Source organism: Gymnoscopelus microlampas (assembly GCF_963454915.1).
Source record: "Gymnoscopelus microlampas genome assembly, chromosome: 2".
NCBI classification, from domain to species: domain Eukaryota; kingdom Metazoa; phylum Chordata; class Actinopteri; order Myctophiformes; family Myctophidae; genus Gymnoscopelus; species Gymnoscopelus microlampas.
In genome coordinates this window covers 3,471,818-3,499,317 of record NC_139939.1, presented here as the reverse complement: position 1 = coordinate 3,499,317, position 27,500 = coordinate 3,471,818, and the positions used below count along the sequence as shown (strand labels likewise).

The 27,500-nt window shown below is 45.1% G+C and overlaps 1 protein-coding gene across 1 annotated transcript in view; it reads right to left on the bottom strand.

Annotated features, from left to right (window-relative positions):
• Positions 1 to 27,500, bottom strand: part of LOC311035513 (annexin A5-like) — a gene marked incomplete at its 5' end in the record, with an annotated part of 41,840 nt that overhangs the window by 10,605 nt on the left and 3,735 nt on the right. Inside the window, 8 exons of the mRNA XM_084043774.1 lie at positions 15,172 to 15,230; positions 15,904 to 15,999; positions 17,790 to 17,886; positions 19,503 to 19,544; positions 19,634 to 19,713; positions 23,266 to 23,380; positions 23,953 to 24,066; positions 24,827 to 24,921. Coding sequence (XP_083899900.1) covers positions 15,172 to 15,230; positions 15,904 to 15,999; positions 17,790 to 17,886; positions 19,503 to 19,544; positions 19,634 to 19,713; positions 23,266 to 23,380; positions 23,953 to 24,066; positions 24,827 to 24,921 — 698 coding nt within the window. The remainder of the gene's footprint in view (positions 1 to 15,171; positions 15,231 to 15,903; positions 16,000 to 17,789; positions 17,887 to 19,502; positions 19,545 to 19,633; positions 19,714 to 23,265; positions 23,381 to 23,952; positions 24,067 to 24,826; positions 24,922 to 27,500) is intronic.

Sequence of the window (27,500 nt, the reverse complement as noted above, 5' to 3'; positions counted from 1 at the left end):
GCAGTTACATTACACAAATCTCTGATCTGTTTTAGAAGAAAACTGCATTCATGAAAAACAATCCAATAATCGCGCATTAGATAATAATTCAAGACACTTCAAAACAATAATATAGGATATTATGCAACAACATTACCTCGGCTATCACACCAACTGCCTCGAAATTCAGATGGCTAATATTCAGTTGTTGATTCCCTTTCACATTATTTACCTTATCCACAAACTCCTTGACAGGGTTGGCAGGGTTGGTCGTAGTTGTTGTGTTGCTGTGTTGCTTTGCTGTCACTGTGGCCAGGCAGACCACAGCGGTCAGCAACAACGTGGACACGACGCATCTCTTCATCTTCTCCAACATGTAGCGCTTCAGAGGAGAAGAAAGAACACTGTGTTTCAGCTGGTCAAGCTTCAGACCTTAAGAGGAGGATGTTTTTGCAGTGTAGGCGGTCAAACTGCAAAGAGCAGCAGACGTTCTCTGTGTGTCGTAATCTTCAGATCTCTCTCCAGATGTGTCTTGTTGTCACAGTTCAAACTCTGCTGATTAACTCATCATTGATATATTCATCAGTGACAGGCTCTATCTATGGAGACACTTATAGGCCCTCTAGCCAAACGCAGGCAAACGTAGGTGCCAACATCGGCAACAGAGGCACAGTGGTGGAAAGTACATGTACCCAAGTACTGTACTTAAGTACAATTTTGAGGTACTTTTTACTTTACTGGAGAAACTGGAGTTTTACGACAATTATTTTAAAACCTTAGTTGATTTGGACAAAACATACATTAACCACTTCAGCACTATCGAAACTTTGGCTGTTTGACAATAGCCGATCTACAAACTCACAACGTGTCACATGGCGACGCGTTGTGAGCTCCCCATCTCACATTGTGAGCGTGTAGATCTGCCATTTTGAAATATTTTTTTCTACATTTTAAGACATGATAACTTGTGAAAAGGGACATTCTGCATAATGACTACATTTACTTTTGGTACTTTAAAATGGATATTTGGCTTATAAGCCTCATATGCCTTAATACATTATAATATTGTATAATTGGCTCCCAGTTGCTTCCCCCCCGCACAGAGTACAACACACTGATGTTGGCCTACAAAGCAACCAAAGGTATGGCACCCCAATATCTTCAACGTCTGATCCAGCCCGACAGCCCCTCCTGCTCACTCAGATGAGCTAATACAGGGAAGCTGTCTGAACCTTCCCTAAAACACCCTGGACAACGCTTTTAGAGAAGGGAGACTCTTCTCCCTTCTCTAAAACACCCTGGACATCGCTCCACACGTCCTAGAATCTTCTCCCTTCTCTAAAACACCCTGGACAACGCTCCACACGTCCTAGACTCTTCTCTAAAACACCCTGGACAACGCTCCACACGTCCTAGACTCTTCTCCCTTCTCTAAAACACCCTGGACAACGCTCCACACGTCCTAGAATCTTCTCCCTTCTCTAAAACACCCTGGATAAGGCTCCACACGTCCTAGACTCTTCTCTAAAACACCCTGGACAACGCTCCACACGTCCCAGACTCTTCTCTAAAGCACCCTGGACAACGCTACACACGTCCTAGACTCTTCTCCCTTCTCTAAAACACCCTGGACAACGCTACACACGTCCCAGACTCTTCTCTAAAACACCCTGGACAACGCTACACACGTCCTAGACTCTTCTCCCTTCCCTAAAACAGCCTGGACAACGCTCCACGCATCCTAGACTCTTCTCCCTTCCCAAAAACAGACTGGACATCGCTCCACAAGTCCTAGACTCTTCTCCCTTCTATAAAACACCCTGGACAACGCTCCACGCGTCCTAGACTCTTCTCCCTTCTCTAAAACACCCTGGACAACGCTCCACGCGTCCTAGAATCTTCTCCCTTCTCTAAAACACCCGGGACAACGCTGCACACGTCCTAGACTGTTCTCCCTTCTCTAAAACACCCTGGACATCGCTCCACACGTCCTAGAATCTTCTCCCTTCTCTAAAACACCCTGGACAACGCTCCACAAGTCCTAGACTCTTCTCCCTTCTATAAAACAGCCTGGACAACGCTCCACTCGTCCTAGACTCTTCTCCCTTTCCTAAAACAGCCTGGACAACGCTCCACATGTCCTAGAATCTTCTCCCTTCTCTAAAACATCCTGGACAACGCTCCACACGTCCTAGAATCTTCTCCCTTCTCTAAAACACCCTGGACAACGCTGCACACGTCCTAGACTCTTCTCCCTTCTCTAAAACACCCTGGACAACGCTGCACACGTCCTAGACTCTTCTCCCTTCTCTAAAACCCCTGGACAACGCTCCACATGTCCTAGAATCTTCCCCCTTCTGGCTAACAAAATGTGGAACAAACTCCCCATCTTCGATCGTAATCTGAAGACTGACCTCTTCAGACTCCATCTGAGCCCGTATCACTTGCCCTAGCATCGACGACCCTGCAGGCTTATGCAGAGGCTAAAATGTCATTTAGAAAGTATGTTATGTAGACAGATACAGTACCAGGTTAATTTGTAGACCTGGTGTCCTATAGTTTGTATAGTTTCAATGTACATATTATTGGATATTCTACTGTTAGACTGATGACAGGTTCTTGGTTGACCTATGATCCTAGATTACTATTTCTATGCATTTGATGTATTACCTTGTGTTTACCTTGCTTACTGTAGATCGCTTTGGATTGCTAAATGCCTAAATTGTAAATTGTAAATTGTAATTGCACTCTATAACTAAAACATGTAAGATGTCTTTAATTTTCAATTTTAGTTAGGGCAATGTTACGACCCACCGGGTCTAGGGGAGTAGGAACGCAACAAAGGCAAGATGGTTCAAGCCAAACTTAAGCTTTTATTCACAGTAATCTTAGAATGGCATACAATCAAGTGTAAAAGGTAATGAAATAACAGTGCTACCAGTGCTGTCGAGTGAACAGGGCGCGGACAGGAACCAAAGCAAAGAAACAAACAGCAAACAAAAGGTCGCTTTCCTAAACACTTGAATAACCCCCAACTCTTACTTCCTAACTTAGTAATAACCAATAATAAAGAAAACCTAACTAGCTGACTACCCTATTCTTACTTAACAAACATAAATACAAAGTGAATGGATCCTGCCCTCTACCTGGTGCTAAACAGTGGAATACTAATAAATACCTACAATACTACCTGCCCTGTATCATCTCTCACATGACGCACTTACTTAAGCAGCAAAGGTTTACAATAGGATTTAGACTGGATACAATGCTCTGTATGGTAAGGCTGTAGCTAAACTACTCCGTTGGGCACGCTGTCACTAGACTGTCGCACATGGAGTGTCTCTGGACTGACAGCGGCCCAGAATGGAGACATTGAATGGCTTTTGAAGAGCGGAGGGTTGGTGACGCGGAGCCGTGGAGTAGTATGCGCCAATAGAGGCGCGTTGTTGCAGAGTGCAGAGCTTGAGCCTGAAGCGCTCCCCACCAATCCTGGAGAAGGAGTCGCTTCCCGAATCTGCATAGGATCAGACGAAGAACGAGGACGAGGACAAGACGGGCGCGCGCACACCTATAACATAAACACATAACACACAGATCCCTATACTCTACTCCTAGCACTCTTATCCGTAACACCCCCACCCTTAAGAAACAAACCACTCTGTTTGTTTTATATGTTACATCAAAACACAAAAAAAAAAATATATATAATATTTACAATACTAACCTATTCCAACACTACCCACTTAACCGCCCCACACTCTGGATAGGGCATCAGCCAATACATTTTCTTTCCCCTTTTTGTGCTTAATCTCCAAATTGTACTCCTGAACTATCAAAGCCCATCTCATGAGTCTCTGATTGTGATTGTACATGCGTGACAAGAAAACCAGAGGATTATGGTCTGTGAATACAGTCACGGGTAGAGAACTGCACCCCACATACACCTCAAAAAATTGGAGAGACCACAGCAACGCTAAAGCTTCCTTCTCAATAGTCGAATACCTAACCTGGTGCTTATTAAACTTGCGTGAAAAATAGCACACAGGATGGTCCACTCCGTCGAAATCCTCTTGGATAAGGACTGCTCCAGCCCCGACAGCACTCGCATCTACTTCTAGTTTAAAGGGCCGATCGAAATTTGGAGCAGCGAGCACAGGGGCATTGCACATGAGTGATTTGACACTCTCAAATGCATGCTGACAATTAAAATTCCACACAAAATCTGATTTGGGACTAAGCAAGGTAGTGAGAGAATACACGACCGTAGAAAAATTTCTACAAAAACCACGATAATACCCGGCGAGTCCTAGAAATCTACGGAGAGCGCGGCGCGTAAGAGGAACAGGATATTCCTTTATAGCAGCGACCTTGGCCTCTAGTGGGCGGACTTGGCCTTGCCCCACTTGTTTTCCGAGGTATGTGACCGTGGCTTTTCCAAACTCGCATTTGGCAAGATTCAAAGTTAAAGACGCCTGAGATAAACGCTGAAACACCCGCTCTAACGTTTGCATGTGGTCTGCCCAAGTCGAAGAGTACACAATGACATCATCTAGATAGGCATTACAGTTTGGTATGCCCGCTAATACAATGTTTATGAGCCGCTGGAACGTGGCTGGCGCATTGCGCATACCAAAAGCCATAACAGTGTATTGCAAGAAATAGTCAGGTGTTACAAATGCTGAGATCTCAGAAGCACGCTGTGATAATGGCACTTGCCAGTAACCTTTCAACATATCCAGCTTGCTCACGTAGGAAGCGCTACCCAGATTGTCAATGCAATCTTCCATACGTGGCAAGGGATATGAATCAGGCACAGTTACATTGTTCACCTTCCTATAGTCAGTGATGAACCTAGGTGAACCATCCGATTTCAATTCGACCAGACAAGGGGAGCTCCAGGCACTTGTGCTGTGTTCCGCTAAACCATGCTTTAACAAATATTCAGCTTCACTTTTCATCAGGGCCCGTTTAACCGGGTTGGCACGATATGCGTGCTGCTTAATGGGTTTGGTTTGGGTGACCTCTATGTCATGTTTTAACACCGTTGTTTGGGTGGGAATATCACCAAATAACGCTGGAAAACCATTAACCAAATTAACCACATCATTACGCTGCGCGTCAGGCAGATGAGTGAGGTGAGAAGGCAACGCTCTTACCATCTCAGAATTGGGCAGACGCGCACTCTGCTGCAGAGTAGGGCGTAATACCAGCCCATCATCACCGTCAGATCCAGTAGGTGTATCAGGCACAATCAATGCTGACACAACAGAGCAAACAGGTTTAGTAGGAACAGCACTGGAGTGACCCCTGGAATGATAGCATTTTATCATGTTAACGTGACACACTCTAGATTTGCGCCTCCTCTCAGGAGTGCTTATGACATAATCCGTGTCACTGAGCTTCTCAAGGACCTCGTATGGCCCTTCAAAACGAGCCGAAAGTGCCGAACCGAGGATAGGCAACAATACCAAAACCTTATCCCCCGGTTGAAAAAGTCGCGAGACCGACGCTCGGTCATACCGACGCTTCATTCGAATTTGAGACTCAGAGAGCGCATCCTTTGCAAATGAGCAAGCCTGATGAAAACGCTCTCTGAACTGACTAACATAGTCCAGTACATTTTTCCCCGAATCTGGACTAGCAGACATGAATTGTTCTTTTAGAACTTTGAGAGGACCCCGAATAGTATGGCCAAACACAAGCTCAGCTGGGCTGAACCCCAATGACTCCTGTACCGCATCGCGTGCCGCAAACAATACAAATGGTATCCCCTCATCCCAATTTCGCCCAGTTTCCAAACTGTATTTACGCAACATGGACTTCAGCGTTTGGTGCCACCGTTCCAGGGCCCCCTGGCTCTCTGGATGGTACGCGCTGGAGACCTTGTGCGTAATACTGAGGGATTTTAAAACCTGATTAAACAGCCTGGACTGAAAATTGGTTCCTTGATGCGTTTGCAAAAATTTCGGCAAGCCAAAGATGGCAAAAAACTTGTGCAACGCCTTGATAACGGCTTTAGCTGTGATGGTGCGCAACGGAATAGCCTCTGGAAACCGGGTAGCTGCACACATGATAGTGAGTAAATATTGGTTACCAGAGGATGTTCTAGGCAGCGGGCCAACACAGTCGACAATCACCCTCTCGAATGGTTCACCTACCACAGGTATTGGATAAAGGGGGGCAGGAGGGATAACCTGATTAGGCTTCCCTACCAGTTGACACGTGTGGCAACTTTGACAAAACTTTGCAACATCAGATTTCATTCCGGGCCAAAAGAAATGTTTCAGGAGGAGGTTGTACGTTTTGGTGACACCTAAATGACCAGCCCACTTACTCTCATGGGCGACTGATAACACCTGCTGACGGAAGGCTGTAGGTACAACAATTTGGAATACAGCGCTCCATTCTAACCCTACAGTAGAAAGTGATGTCCATTTACGCATCAAAATATCCTGATCAAGGAAATAGCCTACCTGTTCATTCTTAACGGCGTCAGACGTCATCACCTCACTGAAACACTTCCTTAGGCTCGGATCACCCTTTTGAGCGGCTGACAGAGACTTTCGGGTAATCGGCAACTTGGGAACATCACCAGTTTCGGGAACCGGTGTGCACGGTACTTTGTCCTCTTTTTTCACAGTGCTACTTAAAGCAACATCAGATTTATTCCCCACATTTTCCTCTCTGAAAATTGGTCCAAGAACAGAATCTGACAAATCAACAACATCTCCTACTTTTCGTGCTTGTGCACGCGTAATTACGCACGCTGGGAACACAGTGGGGCGAGATTCAATCAAGCCATCAGGCACATAGTTAGGAGAATCCATTACCTCAAGTGGTGGAACCACCTTCCCACCCGCAATATCATTGCCCATTAAGAATGAGATCCCTTGTATGGGCAACTCAGGGCAGACGGCAACAGGAAAAAACCCAGTGATCAATTTAGAATTCACATGTACCTGGTGTAATGCTCTTGGGACATACCCCATTTCTATGCCACGTAGCACAGTGCTGTAGCCACATGAGGTTTGATCAGTAAGTGGCAACACACCAGCCAGAATGATAGATTGTGAACCCCCTGTGTCGCATAAAATGCGCACTGGCTGCTGATCATTAGCTTCCCCTGTCAGCGACACAAACCCATCAAAGGTGAACGGTGCAAAACATGCATCAGGATTCTCACACATCTTCATGGAACCAGGCTCCGTTTTAATCAACCCCATGCCTTGTGGCTGCCCTGCACCTTGAGAAGACTGCTGCTGTTGTCCCCCACGTTTTAACTGCAAACAATTTGCAATGACATGTCCAGATTTGTGACAATAATAACACTGCCGGTCATCCTTACGCGGAGGTGGTGACTTGGAAGTATTATTATTAGCCGTAGAATTGAATCGAGGAGTATAAGTTTTCTCACTCTGAGATGACGAGAACACAGTCTTGTGCGTGAGAACAAACTCATCTGCTAGAGTTGACGCCTTAGAAAGTGACTCCACCTTCTGTTCATTAAGGTACACCACAATGCGCTCGGGAATACTTTTCTTGAACTCTTCAAGTAGAATTAACTCCCGCAGAGCATCAAAATCATTAACCTTACAGGCGGTGCACCATTTATCAAAGAGAAGGCCTTTCTCTCGGCCAAACTCAACAAATGTTTGGTTAGATTTCTTGTGGTTCCTAAACTTCTGCCTATAGGCCTCAGGCACCAACTCGTATGCTTTCAGAATAGCTGCCTTAACAGAGTCATAATTCAGACTATCATCTAGAGGGAGAGCTGACACCACATCTCGAGCTTTGCCTTGAATTTTGCATTGAAGTAACAATGCCCAGACCTCTTTGGGCCATTTAAGTGCAGAGGCAATGCGCTCAAATGCACTAAAATAGCAATCCACCTCAGTCTCACGGAAAGCAGGCACCAACGCAACATGCTTAGAAACATCCAGGGTAGATGGAAAAGCGGAAGGAATACTCATAGAAGATGTACCTGACTTAGGTTGGGACCCTCTCAGAGAACCCACCTCAAGCTCCTTTATGCGCAAGGCAGTGTCTGCCTCTATTTCCAGCTTTCTTATTTTTAGCTGGTGCTCGAGCTGTGCTTGCCGCATTTGCACTTTTTCATAAGAATCAACTTTGATCTGTGCAATACGGACGTTCACGTCATCTTTAGACCCATCTGGATCGGGCAGGGAGGGAGGATCACCACCCCCACCTGCTTGTGGCCGTGCCTCTGCTTTGTCCGCTGGGGCACCTATGCCACCATGCACATTGAGCTCTTTTACCGCATTAGCTTCGTCAGGCACCACAGGTAACACAACCAGAATATCCATCTCCACCAACCCAGCCACCACTAGAGTTTTAAGCTCATCTTTACATGCCGACTTGGACACCGTGATCTTGAAGTGAAAGGCTATATTGTGCAAATCCTCTTTGCGACAATCATCAATTGCATCAAATGATGGATTTTCAATAAACTTCTCAAGATTAAATGGAGCCATCCCTCTAATCCTATAGTCCTAGTCAAACAATTTACACAACCGTATGCCACTTGATTACTTACTTTGAGGAGAAAAAAAACTTAAATTAACAGCTCAGGTTCAATAAAGCTGACGAGCCCCCATTATGTTACGATCCACCGGGTCTAGGGGAGTAGGAACGCAACAAAGGCAAGATGGTTCAAGCCAAACTTAAGCTTTTATTCACAGTAATCTTAGAATGGCATACAATCAAGTGTAAAAGGTAATGAAATAACAGTGCTACCAGTGCTGTCGAGTGAACAGGGCGCGGACAGGAACCAAAGCAAAGAAACAAACAGCAAACAAAAGGTCGCTTTCCTAAACACTTGAATAACCCCCAACTCTTACTTCCTAACTTAGTAATAACCAATAATAAAGAAAACCTAACTAGCTGACTACCCTATTCTTACTTAACAAACATAAATACAAAGTGAATGGATCCTGCCCTCTACCTGGTGCTAAACAGTGGAATACTAATAAATACCTACAATACTACCTGCCCTGTATCATCTCTCACATGACGCACTTACTTAAGCAGCAAAGGTTTACAATAGGATTTAGACTGGATACAATGCTCTGTATGGTAAGGCTGTAGCTAAACTACTCCGTTGGGCACGCTGTCACTAGACTGTCGCACATGGAGTGTCTCTGGACTGACAGCGGCCCAGAATGGAGACATTGAATGGCTTTTGAAGAGCGGAGGGTTGGTGACGCGGAGCCGTGGAGTAGTATGCGCCAATAGAGGCGCGTTGTTGCAGAGTGCAGAGCTTGAGCCTGAAGCGCTCCCCACCAATCCTGGAGAAGGAGTCGCTTCCCGAATCTGCATAGGATCAGACGAAGAACGAGGACGAGGACAAGACGGGCGCGCGCACACCTATAACATAAACACATAACACACAGATCCCTATACTCTACTCCTAGCACTCTTATCCGTAACAGGCAATTTGAATGTATTAAGGCATAATTACACGGCTAATTCATCAGGAATCCTTTTAGGTATAATTTGATGCCAATACTTTTGTACTTTTACTCTTTTTTACTCTTTACTTTAGCGTACTCTTACATTTTGATTACCGGACTTTAACTTGTAACAGTGTTTCTATTGCATTATTGATACTTTTACATACCTATTTACATATATTTATCTACCTTTTACATACATACATAGTAAAACCCACACGCACAGTCCGCGTGCGCACGCACACACACACACACACACACACACACACACACACACACACACACACACACACACACACACACACACACACACACACACACAGATAAACACATGCCTTAGCAGCATCACATGCTGTCCACCTGGTCAGATATCAGTGAACATATTGAACAAAGCCATCCAGGCGCCTGGTGAACCATGATGACCATTTAACAAAAATGGTCACATTGGATTTTGTGTCAAAAAAGAAAATGTGAACAGAAAATCAATCAGGAGAGATAACTCACACAGGTATCCTACATAATAAACAAGTACAATTTGAAGTGATGAAACTACACAAAACATAGCAGACACAATTGGAACTGGAACACTTATCACATTTAAACTGATACAAACGTTATCTTGTTAAAAAGGTTAAAGTACTATATTCTGATAGTAATCATTGCTACAGAGTGTTTGTTCGGTCACAGGGGTCTCTCAAGCTCTTTAGTAAACAGGATATTGAAAAGAAATAACTGAAAATGCATTTTCTGTTTAATAAAGAGCTGGAGAGACATGGGAGACTCCTTTTATTGAACTATGCACAGCATAGTTACCAATGATACTAATGAAGGCTCGGTTCCATTTAGTGTAGCACAGTGGTTTCCACGACCCCATAACTCTCAGAGTTACACACCCGTAAGGGGACATTTGGAACCCCCTCAAGGAACCAGAATGGAACAGAGCCTTCATTAGTATCATTGCTAACACCTGTGAATGTCTTCACAATCTGGCTGCTGTGCATAGAGCCTATCAAAGGATGGGGTAGCCTAGGTCAGACTGAGGTTTCCCAACCACCGGGCCGTGTATCACGAGAAGGCGGCCGGGAATGACAAGTTTATGGATTGATTGTACAAATAAATATACACAGGCAACGCCGAGTCTATGATCTGTGAAAGTGTCAGACATTATTCAGTGTATGTATGTGCCATACAATTTAGATAATAATAGGGGGCGGTGACTATGGTTATTTTCCCGGGAAAGTGAGACAGCATTGCACACCAAATCCGATGCGTTTTAATCATGCGCCATACACGAAAAAAACGCAACGATAAAAATCAGAGACAGAAAGGAGGGGAGGTAAAATGTGAGTGGAAGAGAGCAGAGCCAAGAATTTCAATGCCCAACTGAACTTGTGATATTCATGATAATGATGTGTTTTTCTGCACCACAAACAAACAGTTTAATGTAATTGGTGTGGCGTGTATATCTGCTTGAAGCTGCTTGAAGCTTGAGATGAAAAATGTTCAACTCGGGATGTTTTTAGGCGAGTGCATTGGCATTTTCAGCCAGGAAAAAGCCTCAGTGGACACACACATATTCACCCCTAGTGGATAAAACGGGGCGAAACAAGTCTAAGGAGACAATATTGACACATTTGAGTTCATTTGAACACGTATATTATTTATTGCTCTGTACTAGTTTTGTCATACAAAATGCATACAATGCACAATCATGTTTGTATTAAAAATGAATTACATATTATTAGTCATATTAATAGTGTGACTCAAAGCTGCTTCAAAACGTGGCTATGAAAACAATATTAGCTACCTTTGGAATGGCTTTAATTGGAATGATAGTTAAATTGCCCTCTGAACCATCTCTGGTTCACAGCCAAGCTTTGCTACAATGATTCAAGACTTTCTATTGGCTCACAGCATAACTCAAGTGAGTGTTTGACAGCCCCAAAGGGCCACTGAGAGAAAGAGGCGCTTCAGGTGTGGTCACTGTTGATCTTGGTTGCCGTGGTTACGCATCCTCACCGCCACAGAGCAGGAGCAAGGCCTTACGGTAGTCACCAGAGCTGTCTCCCTGTAACACACACAATCACACACACACACACACAAACACACACACACACACACACACACACACACACACACACACACACACACACACACACACACACACACACACACACACACACACACACACACACACACACACACACACACACACACAGATTCACACAAACATATTATAGCAGCCGATAAGTTAAAAACGAAATGCTTTTTTTCCCCCTTAACTCTTTGCCTGCCATGGACGCGTTAACGCGAGGAGGTAAAGCGACATTCTGTAATCATTACGGGGCCAGAGCTCAGCTCTGGACCTGTTTTGTTATTGGCAGTATTCTGTTTTTTCTGCCACTTTTCGCAGTTCTGGCTGAACCGTGCAGTCGCTTTTTACGAAACTCGGCCATATGGTAGATGGTCATGAAAAACGATCAAGAAATAATTCTCACAATCTTTCGTCCAAAGGTGGCGCTATAGCACTCAATTGAAAATGGCAACTTTGAACAGGTACAACTCATGCCCTGTTTGACCTACAGCCATGAAACTTGGATACACATATGCGTGTCCTCATGCTGAACAACTTTCACCCCTGACTTTTGACCTCTGACCTTTAGATCTCCCACCATTTTGAATTATATGAAAAACAGTCATTGGCTCCTAACTTCTGCATTTTTTCACTTCTGGAAAATCCGTTTGAAATTTTTGTAGGCAGTGGTCCAAAGTTCAAGTGTTAAACATTTCGTGCAGATTGCTCAAAAATCCCAGGAGGAGATAGATTTTAACTATTACAGTTTTATGAAAATTATTCATCTGTGCCTAAAACATACATGCAGACTCACATTTCTTTGAAACTTTGCAGAAATGTACAGGGTCATTCCAAATATCACTGAAACCAATCTTACTCCAATTGGCCAAAAGGGGGCGCTATAGCAATTTTTTGAAAAGGCAGACTTTAAACAGGCATAAGTCATGCCTCGTTTGGCCGAAAGTCGTGAAACTTGCTTACACATGGGCCTTGACTCATGAGGAACACACGTATCGATTTGACCATTAAGCTCCGCCCTTAGATTTTCCGCAATTTTGAGCAGTTTGAAAAATACTTGTTTTTGCCAGTTCTGGCTTAACCGTGCATACGCTTTTTACGAAACTCGGCCATATGTTAGATGCTCATGAAAAACTACCAAGAAATAATTCTCACACTCATTCGTCAAAGGGTGGCGCTATAGCACTCAATTGAAAGTGCCAACTTTGAACAGGTACAACTCATGCCCTGTTTGACCTACAACCATGAAACTTCGATACACACATGCGTCTCTTCATGCCCAACAACTTTTGTGGTCTGACTTTTGACCTCTGACCTTTAGATCGCCCACCATTTTGAATTATATGTAAAACAGTCATTGGCTTCTGCCTACGAAACTTGCTTACACATGGGCCTTGACTCATGAGGAACACACGTATCGATTTGACCATTAAGCTCCGCCCTTAAATTGTCCGCAATTTTGAGCAGTTTGAAAAACACTTAAACCCAGGATTTTTCAGCTATTTGCGTGAAACTGTATCATCTGTGTGATCTCCTTTTTCACAGTAACTTGTCTGTTGGGCCAATGGCGTCTCCCTTAACTGAATGCCTCACAATCTCAAGGTCGCCAGTTCAAGCCTCACTTGATGCAGACTTAATTTAAGTTGAATTGCAAACAACATGACTGTACATGTGCAAATGGTAAAGATAACCTGAAATGCTTATTTGAGAGGATGTTTTTTCAACGTATGACATACTTTATCTGAAAATAGCTGATCTACAATCTCACAACTTTTCATGGTTTGTGAGCTTGTAGATCGGCTACTTTCACTAGTTTTGGTTCTGAGGAGATGTACAATTTCTTCATTGGTAAATGGTTTGTGAACGAGTGATCTTAGTGTTAGTGAAACAGGGGCTTGGTTCATGAAAGAAGGCAAGAGTTTATGATCTTCAACAGACAATATCAGCCTGGACAAAGCTATAGCACTATAGGTAGTGTTGCAGCCTATTAGTCTGAAGGTTGAGAGTTCGAATCCTGTTAATGGCAGTAGGTTGAGATGTCCAATCAAACCATTATGTTTCCATCTCTCTCTCTCATCAATCTATTCTGTTTCCATGTCTCTCTCTCTCTCTATTCACTGGCCCCGTATTATTGCTGCTTGCAGCTATATTTTTTCATTGTGATTAAAAGCATCAAAGTGTATGAACGAGGCATCACCACATTAAACTGCCGTTCGTTCGTGTCATGAGTACATGCACACAGAAAGGTGAACATCACATGGCGATGAAGCGACATCACCATTTATTTTTAAATTAGGTGGATTTTTCACAGTCAATACTGTCTCTCCAGCTCTTTATTAAACAGAAAATGAATTTTCAGTGCTCTCTCCTGATTGGCATACATTGTGTCACCTAAAGAGCTGGAGAGACCCCTGTGACCGAACAAACGCTCTGTAGCAATGATTACTATCAGAATATAGTACTTTAACCTTTAACCTGTGTAACCTAAACAAAAAAGATCACTTACCCTACCATTGAGTAGCCAAATGTTGGCTAATAACAACATAGTGTGTGAGTGAGTGAGTGTGTGTGTGTGTGTGTGTGTGTGTGTGTGTGTGTGTGTGTGTGTGTGTGTGTGTGTGTGTGTGTGTGTGTGTGTGTGTGTGTGTGTGTGTGTGTGTGTGTGTGTGTGTGTGTGTGCTTGCGTGCGTGATCATACCATGATCATGGAATGCAGGGAGCAGGCAAACATCTTCCTGAACTCGGTCCTGATGTCCAGCATGTCCACCTCACTACGAGACACCATCACCCTGATGAGGGTCTGGTCATCAGTACCCACACCCTGAGACACACACACACACACACACACACACACACACACACACACACACACACACACACACACACACACACACACACACTCACACACACACACACACACACACACACACACACACACACACACACACACACACACACACACACACACACACACACACACACACACACAATGTTGATCAGAGTCACGCACAATCACTGTGTGTTAGTTTTTGTACTGACATAAACATAAACACTGTGTAACAACCATTGGTGTAAAGTAACTTAAGTACAAGTTTGAGGTACTTTTACTTTACAGGTTGTATTTCTAATTGTCTACTTTTACTTCTACTACATCTTAGAGGCAAATATCGTACTCCACTACAATTATTTGAAAACTGTAGTTACTAGTTACTTTGCAGATAATATATATTACATAATTATAAACATACATTAACCACTTTAGCCATATTTTACAACTAAAGGCAATTTGAAAATAGCTGATCTACAAGCTCACAACGTGTCGCATCGTTGTGAGCTTGTAGATCTGCTATTTTCAAACATTTTAGTATTTTTTACTTTTGGTACTAAGTACATTTTGATACCAATACTGTTGTACTTTTACTCAAGTAAATGTTACTTTTACAGAGTAGCTACTTCTACATTGCAGTATTGATACTTTTACTTAAGTAAAACATTTGAGTACTTTTTCCACCACTGCCTATGAGCCAGGGTTGTGAAGGCAACAGAATGTGTGATGAACATTATAGTAGATGTAATACAGTTTAATGTTGATCTGGGTTTGACATATTCAAATAGTAGTTGTATACCTACCTTCATGGCATAATACAGAGTCTCAGCGAAATAGGCAGGAACACTCCTAGCACACTTCACTGTGAGGGAGAAGCAAAACACAATTTTTACGAGTGACAAGCTGTGTGTGTGCTTGTGTGTGCGTGTGTGTGCGTGTGTGTGTGTGTGTGTGTGTGTGTGTGTGTGTGTGTGTGTGTGTGTGTGTGTGTGTGTGTGTGTGTGTGTGTGTGTATGTGTGTGTGTGCCGCAGGCTGAAAACCCACCTCTTCAGGAAACACTACCCTTCCTCTTTGCCTGGCCTACTTGTTGTTAACTAGTTGTACGAACTCTTGTTTTAGTTTTGTATTGTTTTATTGGATATTGTTTAGTCGATACACTTATTTGTCTGAGCTCGTGCTCATTTGATTTTGCTATTTTGTCTCATCTGTTTAAGAAAGTAGGTAGCTGATATATTGCACTTTTACCTTAGCGCTAGGTATACTCTTGGTTGCTTGTTTTTTGCAGGAAATGCACTTAAGACTTCTGGTGGTTAGTAGTTTTCGTTCCCTACCTATGTTGAATACACTTATTGTAAGTCGCTTTGGATAAAAGCGTCTGCTAAATGACTGTAATGAAATGTAATGTAATGTAATGTGTGTGTGTGTGTGTGTGTGTGTGTGTGTGTGTGTGTGTGTGTGTGTGTGTGTGTGTGCACGTGCACGTGCACGTGCACGCGCGTGCGTGCGTGCGTGCGTGCGTGCGTGTGTTCCATACCCACGGCCAGTAGAAGGTCTTTCAGGTGTCCAGATGTCTCTCGCTTAATGCTCTCCTCCATCTCAACACCTGACAGCTTCTTGTATGCATCAAACACTGAAAAAAGTAAAAACACACACACACACACACACACACACACACACACACACACACACACACACACACACACACACACACACACGCACGTGCGCACACACACACACACATAGACAAACACACGCACACACGCGCGCGCACCCACACACACACACACACACACACACACACACACACACACACGCACACACACACACACACACACACACACACACACACACACACGCACACACACACCATAAAAATTAACATTGTTCCCATGAGGTACATTCAGCCATCATACAGACCGGCACCGACCCTTTTTTGGGTCATGCTACCCATTGTAACCTAATGCTATCTTTTTCTATTATATGTCCAACAACCTGGAAATATTCGGAGCATTTTCTTACTGAATTGATAATGTTTCGATAATTGTTTGTTGAGAACAAGAGATTTGTTTTGTAACATTGTTTACGTTAAATAAATAAAAACATTAAATAAATGCTCAGAATATTTCCAGGTTGTCAGAAATATAATCGGGAAGAATATTGGACAGTGCTGTCAAAAGAGAACAAGTAATGCTAGGTAACTTTTTCAATAAAACTAAAGTTAAATTGTATATCTTTTGTGAGTGGCAAATGTTTCACAACACCCACTCCATGAATTTCACCCCCGAAAGCCTTTTATTTATATATTTTCTATTGAACGTTGTCGAGCATGACTTCCCCACGAAAATGACGTCATCTGGCCGGAAAATGGAAGCGGAAATGCACCGGTTTCCTATTTGGCCAGGAACTACCGCGCTAATAACAAAAAGGAAACTCACGCTGATTTTAAGAGATTGTATGATTTGAAGAACGAAAAAAAAAAATCTGAAAAAGAAAACACAGCTCACGGTAACTAAAGCTAAAAATCATTTTTTTGAAATCTGCACTGTATAACTTTAAGTCTAATAGCATAGACCCCTTAACAGACAACGTCACACTGATAAGAATCAGTATACACACGCAGGCCGGCACCAAATGAACCCCATTCTGTCATGTCTCGTTAAGACGCGCCTCACTAGCCAACACACAAGAGGAGGCTGAATGAACTGAAACCAGCAAAACCCCGAAACAATATGTTGGGAATTGATTGCATGAAACAATCACATATGCGTCCAGTCTCAATGTTGGCAGTGGTATAAAGTAACTAAGTACATTTACTCAGGTACTATACTTAAGTACATTTTTTAGGTATTTTACTTTACTGGAGTATTTCCAATTTTCAGTACTTTTACTTCTACTCCACTACATCTCAGAGGCAAATATTGTACTTTTACTCCACTACAATTATTTGAAACTTTAGTTACTAGTTACTTTGCAGATATAAATTATTACATTAGAAAACATACATTAACCACGTTAGCCCTATTTTATACCTAGGCTATTTAAAAATAGCCGATCTACAAAAAAAAAAAGAAAATAGACGATCTTCGTCGTGTTGTGAGCTTGTAGATCGGCTATTTTCTTTTTTTTTGTACTCTTACTTTTTGTACTGTAAGTACAATGTTATCCCAATACTTTTGTACTTTTACTCAAGTAAATTTTGAATTTGGGACTTTTACTTGTAACAGAGTACTTCTACATTGCAGTATTGATACTTTTACTTAAGTAAAACATTTGAGTACTTTTTCCACCACTGACTGTTGGTAAACAAATAATTGGTCTATAGGCTTACAATGGAGAGCATGCCCCCGCATGGCGGTGACGTGTCAGTTTCGCTCTCTCATGAGCGTGCAGGGACTCACACACACACGCACGCACACACACCTTTCCTCAGATGTTCGGGGCTCCGGTTACCCAGGATTTTGATGAACTCTGCTTCATCAGTACCATACTTCTCCTCCTCCCCTGCCTTGAACAGAGTCTGAAAGCACAGAGACACACTTACTGTACACACACCTGCATAAAAGAACATGCTGCGAACACTTTTTATGTCAGTTCCTAGGATCTGACTCTACCTTTCTCCTAAAAATATATATTGGTTTAAATTTGGAATGGTTTGAGACCACAGCCCGAGATGTCAGTATGGAATCATGCTGGGTCTCGTCTAACTTAATCTCTCAAGAACAGATTCTGCTCTTCGCTTGAATCTGTCGGGGGGGTTCGTCATATCGCGTACGCACTGGCCTACAAGTGGGCGTGCCTTCAGATCAGGAAGCAGGCCGCGCTTTACCCAATCAAATGTAGTGGCCGGGATTTACGTGTGTACCGATCCTTCCCCTCCAGAAATAAACCGAAACTACTTTAACAATAGCGTCCGCGGAGCAGACAAAACCACGGAAAGATATTCAGATTTTAACTTGCTCTTTCATCATAGAAACAAGTGGGCTTATAATCACTAACACCATGTTCTCTGTGAGAAGTGGTGTTAGTGTTCCGTGTAGAAAGATTGTTAGTGGGAATGAAAACATAGTCGCACCACCGGAAGTGAAAGGCTGAAGGCAGACCAAAACCCCGGTTTCCTTGCGCACGGGTGCTACATTTTCTTCCCCCCAGAGCTAAGTAAAATAGTAAGAAACAGCAGAGGGCGCTGTTTTTCCTTTTTTATTTGGCAATGGATTCCCAGATTGCGTCTAACCTGACTCCGCCAGCTGGAAGAAGCTTGCTTCACACATTTGTTTCCGCATCCTACTTCCATCGGGGACCTCGGTAGCTGAAACACTGCAAGGCGGCGGTCTGTTTTTTCAAGCTACTTGGCAGGTGATAGGCTCTATGCACAGCAGCCATATTGTGAAGACATTCACAGGTGTTACCAATGATACTAATGAAGGCTCCGTTCCATTCTGGTCAAACAGAGTCAGGGTGCTGATAATATACATGTTGGCTCACTGGAAACACTCAAATTTTGGGTCCAGGGACCCTCATGGTTCCTTAAGGGGTTTCCAAATGGTCCCTTACGGGTGTGTAACTGACTCTGAGAGTGTACACATTTGTACACTCTCAGAGTTATAAGGGGTCGTTGAAATTGAAAAATCTGAGAGTCACTGTGCTACACGAAATGGAACAGAGCCTTCATTACTATCATTGGTAAGACCTGTGAAGGAAGTGAAAATATGGCTGCTGTGCATAGAGCCTATTGGATGGGACCGTCTGTCTATCACCGTCTGGGCGTGCCAACTCCAACCAATCAAATTGACTGTAGTGTCTACATGACGTATAGTAGCTGCGCCAGCAGTAGTTATTTTGTGTACTGTTCAACCATGATGAATTGTGAATTGTGAAAGAACTACAACGCAATAAGCGCTTCTCGATGGCGTCACATCCGGTTTCGCCAAGATCCCGCCCCCTAGCAGCCGCTGATTAGTTATTTTCAATGTTTGCAGGTGCATTAGGAAGCTGGGGTGGCTATCATGTCCTTGGCACTGCACTAGCCCCCCCTGCTGGTTGGACAGGGCTATGAGGGAGATGGCATGAGCCTCTGACACAGCTCAATGCTCAAGAAAGTAAATAGAGCTGTAAACCAGATGGCATCTCACTCACCTGAGCGTCAGCCGTTATGTTTCCTTCCTGCTGCCTGCTGGCCTGAGGACAGATAGAAGATTACTGTGAGAGGAGAAGAGAGGAGAGGAGAGGAGAGGAGAGGAGAGGAGAGGAGAGGAGAGGAGACTCACTTGAAGCAGAATGACCAGCAGTCTCTTGAAGTCACCTGAGGTGCCTCCAGAAATGTCCTCCTCCAGGTCGTCATCATACTCTGAGGCAGGCGCACACACACACACACACACACACACACACACACACACACACGCACACGCACACACGCACACGCACACACGCACACACACACACACGCACACACAAAAAACAGGCTTTTAGTTTAGGCCGACATTTGCAACTTTCTATTCAGAACTAAACGATACATTTGCTCACGCGTGGGAGAGCAAATTACGGTGTGTGTGTGTGTGCGTGTGTGTGTGTGTGTGTGTGTGTGTGTGACTGTGTGTGTGTGTGTGTGTGTGTGTGTGTGTGTGTGTGTGTGTGTGTGTGTGTGTGTGTGTGTGTGTGTGTGTGTGTGTGTGTGTGTGTGCGTGCACATGCGTGTGTGTGCGTGTGAACGTGATACACCTTTCCGTATTCTTATACAGACAAAGGTGTTATTTATAAACTGTTGCTCCGGGACCAAACCTCGTTGTTACAATATGGGCATTTGATCTCCAGGAATTGATTAGAACACATGGATCAATAAGCATATAGCAGGAATGTGTGTGTACGTGCATGTGTGTGCGCGCGCGCGTGCGTGCGTGCGTGCGTGCGTGCGTGCGTGTGTGTGTGTGTGTGTGTGTGTGTGTGTGTGTGTGTGTGTGTGTGTGTTCTCCATGGATCGCCACCTTGCCGTGGTGGAGAACCTTGTGTGTTCCAATGAACCTAAGAGTGATGCCGTTGGGAGCTTTAGCTCCCGGTAGGGTCACCCATGGCGGTAAGGTCGAGGGGGAGGTTCCAGACGAGGTGCGATCCAAAGACCTCAACGGCGGAAGTGGCGGAGGATGATGTAAGTCACAACGGCACTGAAGGTGGATGAAGGCTGCAACAGAGGGAGGTCTCCAGTCGTCATGGATTCCATGCCATTGGATTCAGGCCTCTTTCTGCCAAGGACCGTGTGGTGGCTGCAGGCGCATCAGTTTCCCCACGTTAAAACGCGCAGGCGTCCTCCTGAAGGGAACCTACCCATTTCACATTCTGGACACAGAAAAGGTCCTGTGGCGTTCAGGAAGTGGTAACAGGGACAAGACAGTGAAGTCTCGGAGTTCCTAGTCATAAACTGGCACACAGGCGGTGGGTGTTTGATTCAGTCGTTAAGTTCTTGGACTGAGGCAGAAAGAGCTTCTCGGCAGCTGCACCCATGACTGAGCAGCCCTATTCAGGGTCCACTCTGCTCACCCCAGTAGGGGAGGGGGTTAGAAAAGGTACCCCAAACATAGTCTGCCTCACAAAAATCCTGTCTGGAATACCGCATCCAGAGGGATCACCATTACGCGGTCAAAAACACAAAAAACAAGTACGTATCGGAGCCTGGAATGTGCGGACCCTCACGGACAACCAAGCCAGTGATAGACCTTCAACAGACTCACCCCCCTGTCAGAAAGCATCCTTCCTGAGTCTCAGAGTGGATTTCGCCCAAACAGAGGCACTACCGACATGATTTTCACCACTCGCCAACTGCAAGAAAAATGCCGGGAACAAAATCTACCACTATACATGGCCTTCATAGACAGGGGTGCACATAACTTTTTAGGTCTAGTACTCAGAAGAGCACCTGGAGATGTGACTTGGTGCGCATGGTCCCGTCCCGTTTCGCTGCGCTGATTTTATCTGCCAGATTGGGACGTTCCCGGCATATTTTCACGTTCACGTTCATCATCGGTGACGAGTGCCTCTAACAGCCGCTGCTGGCTGCGTGCACGCAGCGAGGCGATGCGAGGCGACGCGAGGCAACACTCATACAATCACGTGCAGCATGCGTCCTCCACCCCTGCGCCTAATGGCTGTACATGGGGCCGACGGGTGCTTTAGCGTGACTGTGTGAGTGGCTTCAGGAAGTAAATTCCTAGCCTCGATCTCCAGGCTTTTATTTTTTAGTTTTGCTAAAAAATAAACGCTTGGAAATTCCTGTCCCAGCTGTTGGTACGCAAAAGCGCCTCGCGTCGTCTGATGTGGTGCGCATTTTTTTATTTTGGGTGCGCATGCGCACCTGCGCACCACTTATGTGCACCCCTGTTCATAGACCTCACCAAAGCCTTCGACTCAGTGAACCGTCAGGCCCTCTGGCTGGTGCTGGCAAAGATTGGCTGCCCAGAAAAATACATGCGGGTACTGAGACTGCTGCATGACAATATGTCAGCCACAGTACTCAGTGGCAGTGGAGACGAAACTGAACCCTTCCGGGTTGACACAGGAGTCAAACAGGGATGTGTCATCGCTCCAGCGCTATTCTCCATCTTTGTTGCTGCTATCCCACATCTCACAAGCCAGCATCTGCCCCAGGGACTCAACATCATGTACAGAACTGACGGCCAACTCCTCAAGATCAACCGTTTCAGGGCTAAAGGTCTAACCACCACCATAACCGATCATGGAGTATGCGGACGACAACGCCCTTGTAGCCCTCTTGGAAGAGGACCTACAGGGTATCCTATCAGCCTTTGCAAAAGCATACAAACAGCTTGGTCTAGCCATCAACATAAAAAAGACCCAAATCCTCCACCAACCACCACCAAACAGCAGTACGCCTGTCCTACCCCCAAACATCTCCATTGACAACATCAGACTGGAAAATGTGGACCACTTCCCATACCTTGGCAGCCTCCTCTCATAAAAAGCTGTCATTGACGATGAAATACACCACCGCCTCAGCTGTGCCAGTGGGGCTTTCTCAAGGCTAAGGAAGAGAGTCTTTGAGAACTCCAAGCAAAGACCAAAGCAAAGACCAAAATCTTGGTCTATAAAGCTGTGGTGCTCCCCACTCTCCTGTATGGATCAGAAGCCTGGACCACATACAGCAGGCACCTAAAGGCACTTGAGGCATACCATCAGAGATGCCTCCGAAAGATCCTCAGGATTAGCTGGGAGGATCGGTGCACCAACACCAGCGTCCTTGAGGAGGCTGACATTCCCACCATCACCGCCACCATTGCCCAAAACCAGCTCAGATGGACTGGCCATGTTATCCGCATGCCTGACTCTCGCCTCCCAAAACAAGTCCTTTATTCCCAGCTTGTTAAAGGGAAACGGGCCCCTGGAGGCCAAAAGAAGAGGTACAAAGATAACTTAAAAACAAATCTAAAGAAGTGCCACATAGACCTAAAAGCTTGGGAAGACATGGCAACAGATAGGGCGACCTGGAGAAACCTTGTCCTTGAGGGTGCTGCACTATATAATGATGACCTCCGCCATGCTGCACAAGACAAGCACAGACTCAGGAGTCTGTGCTTGTCACAGAGAGCAACCACCAAACAGCTCCAACCCAAACCCACCACCACTACATTCTCCTGTCCACACTGCACAAGAATAATCGGGTCCAGAATCGGCCTCTATGCCCACCTGAAGACCCACAAGGACCAAGAGGGAGGACAGCCATACTTGACTATGAGTGACCGCCGATGATGATGTATGTGTATGCGCGCGCGCGTGTGTGTGTGTGTGTGTGTGTGTGTGTGTGTGTGTGTGTGTGTGTGTGTGTGTGTGTGTGTGTGTGTGTGTGTGTGTGTGTGCGCGCGTGTGCGTGTGTGTGTGTGTGTGTGTGTGTTACCCTGTGTGTAGGCAGCCACGATGTCTTTGACCTGCGCTGCTGTTCTGGAGGCCAAGATCTCCACCAGAATCTTCTCATCTGTCAAGATGACCTGCAGCCGTCCCCCAATTGCCCCCTGCAGGTCACAGGAGGAACAGCATGTGATCACAGTCACTCCATAATGTACACACTGCCTTGCTTTACCCTAACATACCCAAAAATGCACTATTCACCCCCCCCCCCCCCCCCTCTCTCTCTCTCTCTCTCTCTCTCTCTCTCTCTCTCTTCTTTTGGTATGACTCTGACGATCTGACAGTGGTGTTTCAAAAGTTTTCAAATTAATAAAATGTATAAAGAATGTTTTTGAAAATAGCTGACCTACAAGCTCACAATGTGTCGCATCGCGACACATTGTGAGCTTGTAGATCTGCTATTTTCAAATGGCCGAAATGTATATAGGGGCTGAAGTGGGAAATTTGTGTTTGTAATAAGAATCCACACATTAACACAAAGTAACTAGTAACTAAAGTTGTCGAATAATTGTAGTGGAGTAAAAGTATAATCTTTGCCTCTGAGATATAGTGGAGTAGAAGTAAAAGTATTGGAAATTGGAAATACTCAAGTACAAATACCTAAAAATTGTACTTAAATCCAGTACTTAAGTACATGTACTTAGTTACTTTCCACCACTGCCTACAACCACAGTACCGTAATGGCGTCACGGAGTAAGGTGACGTCATATTCGAGAGGTGGGGTCATCAGTGCAACGACGAGGGTCTCGAACGTCCCCCACAACTCAGACTTCAGGTCATCAATCAGATCCTGAGAGAGAGAGAGAAAAAGAGAGAGAGCAGTGTCCTTTAGATAAAGTTATTGAGTATATTTCACATTTTATATTACAGCTTTAATACCGAAACAGCTTCCAGGATAACTCCAAAAGGTGGAGAAAAGATACTCAGCAGACATTTAAAAAAAAAAATAAGTATGTTTAAATCACCTGAAACTAAAGCTGTTTTGTGGGGGACACCTGGCTAAACAAACTAGCTAAATGCTGAATATCACTGTTATCATCGTCTCATTGTTTGTTATTAATTGTATTCATTCAAATCTCTCTCTCTCTCTCTCTCTCTCTCTCTCTCTCTCTCTCTCTCTCTCTCTCTCTCTCTCTCTCTCTCTCTCTCTCTCTCCTGCCTGACCACTTCGGTCGGGCAGGAGAGAGAGAGAGAGAGAGAGAGAGAGAGAGAGGAAGTTTGAACTGCATGTTTGCTCTGTGTGTGTGTGTGTGTGTGTGTGTGTGTGTGTGTGTGTGTGTGTGTGTGTGTGTGTTTGTGTGTGTGCGCGACTGTGCATGCGTGTGTGTGTGTGTGTGTGTGTGCGTGTGTGTGTGTGTGTGTGTGTGTGTGTGTGTGTGTGTGTGTGTGTGTGTGTGTGTGTGTGTGTGTGTGTGTGTGTGCGTGCGTGCGTGCGTGCGTGCGTGTGTGCGTGTGTGTGTGTGTGTGTGTGTGTGTGTGTGTGTCTGTGTGTGTGTCTGTGTGTGTGTGTGTGTGTGTGTGTGTGTGTGTGTGTGTGTGTGTGGTCCTACTTGTCCATGCAGGGTCTTGTAGGCCACGCTGATCTGCTGTCTCTGGTCGTTACTGCGGGACGTCAACAGCTGCAAGATGACGTCCTGGTCCACCCCTGCGGCAGTGACGGCCATGGTTACGCAACCCAGTGTGTGTTCATCAACGTTACCGTTTTTCACAATTGTTAACACACAAAAATCGCAAATTCGGCACAATTTTCACAACCTTAACTTCATGTACTAATCGCTCGACCCAATTTGGCACTACTTCACACTCCCTTATCTGCAATAGACTCTGACTTTCCTTCTTTACACTCTGATGTCAATTACATTATCACCTTGTTGTCCAAACACTACACACAATGTTCAGTTGTTGCACACACTTCTCACGCAACATCTCAAAGCATCAATCTATAACACACAAATAGTCAAATCTCTAAACATTCAAGTCTGGTGAGCAATTTGAAATCAGGACTGCAGCATAAAAGGGCCTTGAGCCTCTGTTTTGTTTGGTGCACAATGGAAAAAAAAATAAGTAATCGACATCCAGAGAAGGAGAGGGGTAAGAGTGAGAGGAGGAGGAAGAGGGAGAGGAGAACAAGGGGAAGAAGGAGGAGGAGGAGGAGGAGGAGGGGGGAGAGGAGGTGGAGGAAGAGGAGGTAGAGGAGGAGGAGGAGGAGGGAGAGGAAGAGCAGGTGGAGGAAGAGGAGGTGGTGGTAGAGGAGGAGGAGGTAGAGGAGTTAGAGGAGGAGGAGGTAGAGGAAGAGGAGTTAGAGGAGGAGGAGGGAGAGGAAGAGGAGGTGGAGGAGGAGGACAAGGAGAAGAAGAAGGAGGAGGAGGAGGGAGAGGAAGAGGAGCTGGAGGAGGAGGAGGAGGAGGAGGAGGTAGAGGAGGACAAGGGGAAGGAGGAGGAGGAGGAGGGAGAGGAGGTGGAGGAGGAGGAGGACAAGGGGAAGAAGGAGGAGGAGGAGGAGGAGTAAGAAGAAGGAGAACGGTCATCTCCAATGAGATTCGGGCCACTGTGGTGGACCATGTAATCAATCATGGTTTGACCATGAGGGAGGCTGGCATGAGGGTCCAACCAAATCTGAGCCGCTTCACTGTTGCTGCCATCATCAGGACGTTTAGGTTGGAGAACAGGTACTATAAATCTATTTGTCTTGTGTACTTTCTGTAATACTGCATAGCAATAGAATACCGTGTACTCACAGTATTACTGTATTATTTTTTTGCAGGACTGAAAGAGAACCTCACAGAGGAGGAAGAACAAGGACTTTCACAGCCGCCCAGGAGACTACCATAGTGAATATGGTTCTTGAGAACAATGCCATAACATTGAAACAAATTCAAACTAGGATTGTGGCTGACCAGGCTGTATTCGGAAACATCCCGACTGTGAGCCTGTCTACAGTGGACCGTATCCTTCACAGGAATGCTTTTAGGATGAAGCAAGTCTACAGGGTCCCATTCGAGCGCAACACAGACCGTGTCAAGGATTTGTGGCGAGAGTTTGTGCTTGTAAGTCCCATACATTCAGCACTGATACACGCATGTATTGTACAATTCCAATATTTTTCCTTTTCTACAATGTCTCACTGTAGCCCACTGTGTTGACCTCTCTGTGTCCATACTGTAACTTGCATTCTCATGTTGTCTGTTTCAGCGGATCCAGGAGCATGACATAGCAAATGAGCTATATGAATATAAGAGGAGGCGCCGGGGCCGAAATATCATTGGCCAGCGGGCCATTGTTGGGGTCCCCGGCCAGCGTGGTGGCAACATCACCATGTGTGCTGCCATGAATCATCATGGAATCCTACATAGTCATGCCCATCTAGGGGCTTACAACACTGCCCTTCTCATTGCCTTCCTGGATGGCCTGCATCACATGTTAGTACTACCAGACCACATCGATGACCAACAGAGGATTGACTATGTTGTCATATGGGACAACGTCAGTTTCCACCGGGCTGGTGCAGTGCGTGAGTGGTTCCAGGACCACCCACATTTTTCCGTTCTATACCTTCCACCTTATTCGCCTTTCCTAAATCCAATTGAGGAGTTCTTCTCAGCTTGGAGTTGGAAGGTATATGAACGGAACCCACAGAGCCGGGTCCCACTGCTCCAGGCCATGAGGCTTGTGGTGACGTCACTGTTGAGGCCTGTCAGGGCTTACAGTTTTTCTCGATTGCTAAAGCACAATTTCTAGATCTCTGAGCACAATGACCAGTTGCCTAAACACATTTAATAAACCAGGCCCCCAGTTGGCTTAACTATAAACACATTTCACCTCAATCTCCGATTTCACAAAACTCTGAACACATTGGCATTTGCCAAAACACACGTTGCAGAACTCTAAACACATTTGCACTTAGTCTAAACACTTTCGCACTTGCTAAAACACACGTTGCACAACAATATGAACACATTCTCATTCACTGAACTAATTTTGCTCACATGATGCAAAATGGTAGACTCAGTCATCAAAAGTTGAACACAACGAAGGCACAGGTGTCATTGCTTAAACACGGTGACTCAAAATTGAAGACACCTGCCACTGATGTGACAACACCTATATAGGCCAGTTTAGAACATAGCCTGCGATGTCGACGAGGTCCTGTGGCCTGACCCCGCCCGACGACGTGATGCACAGGCCCCCGCACAGGCCCCCGCACAAACCCCATGATTGCAGTCG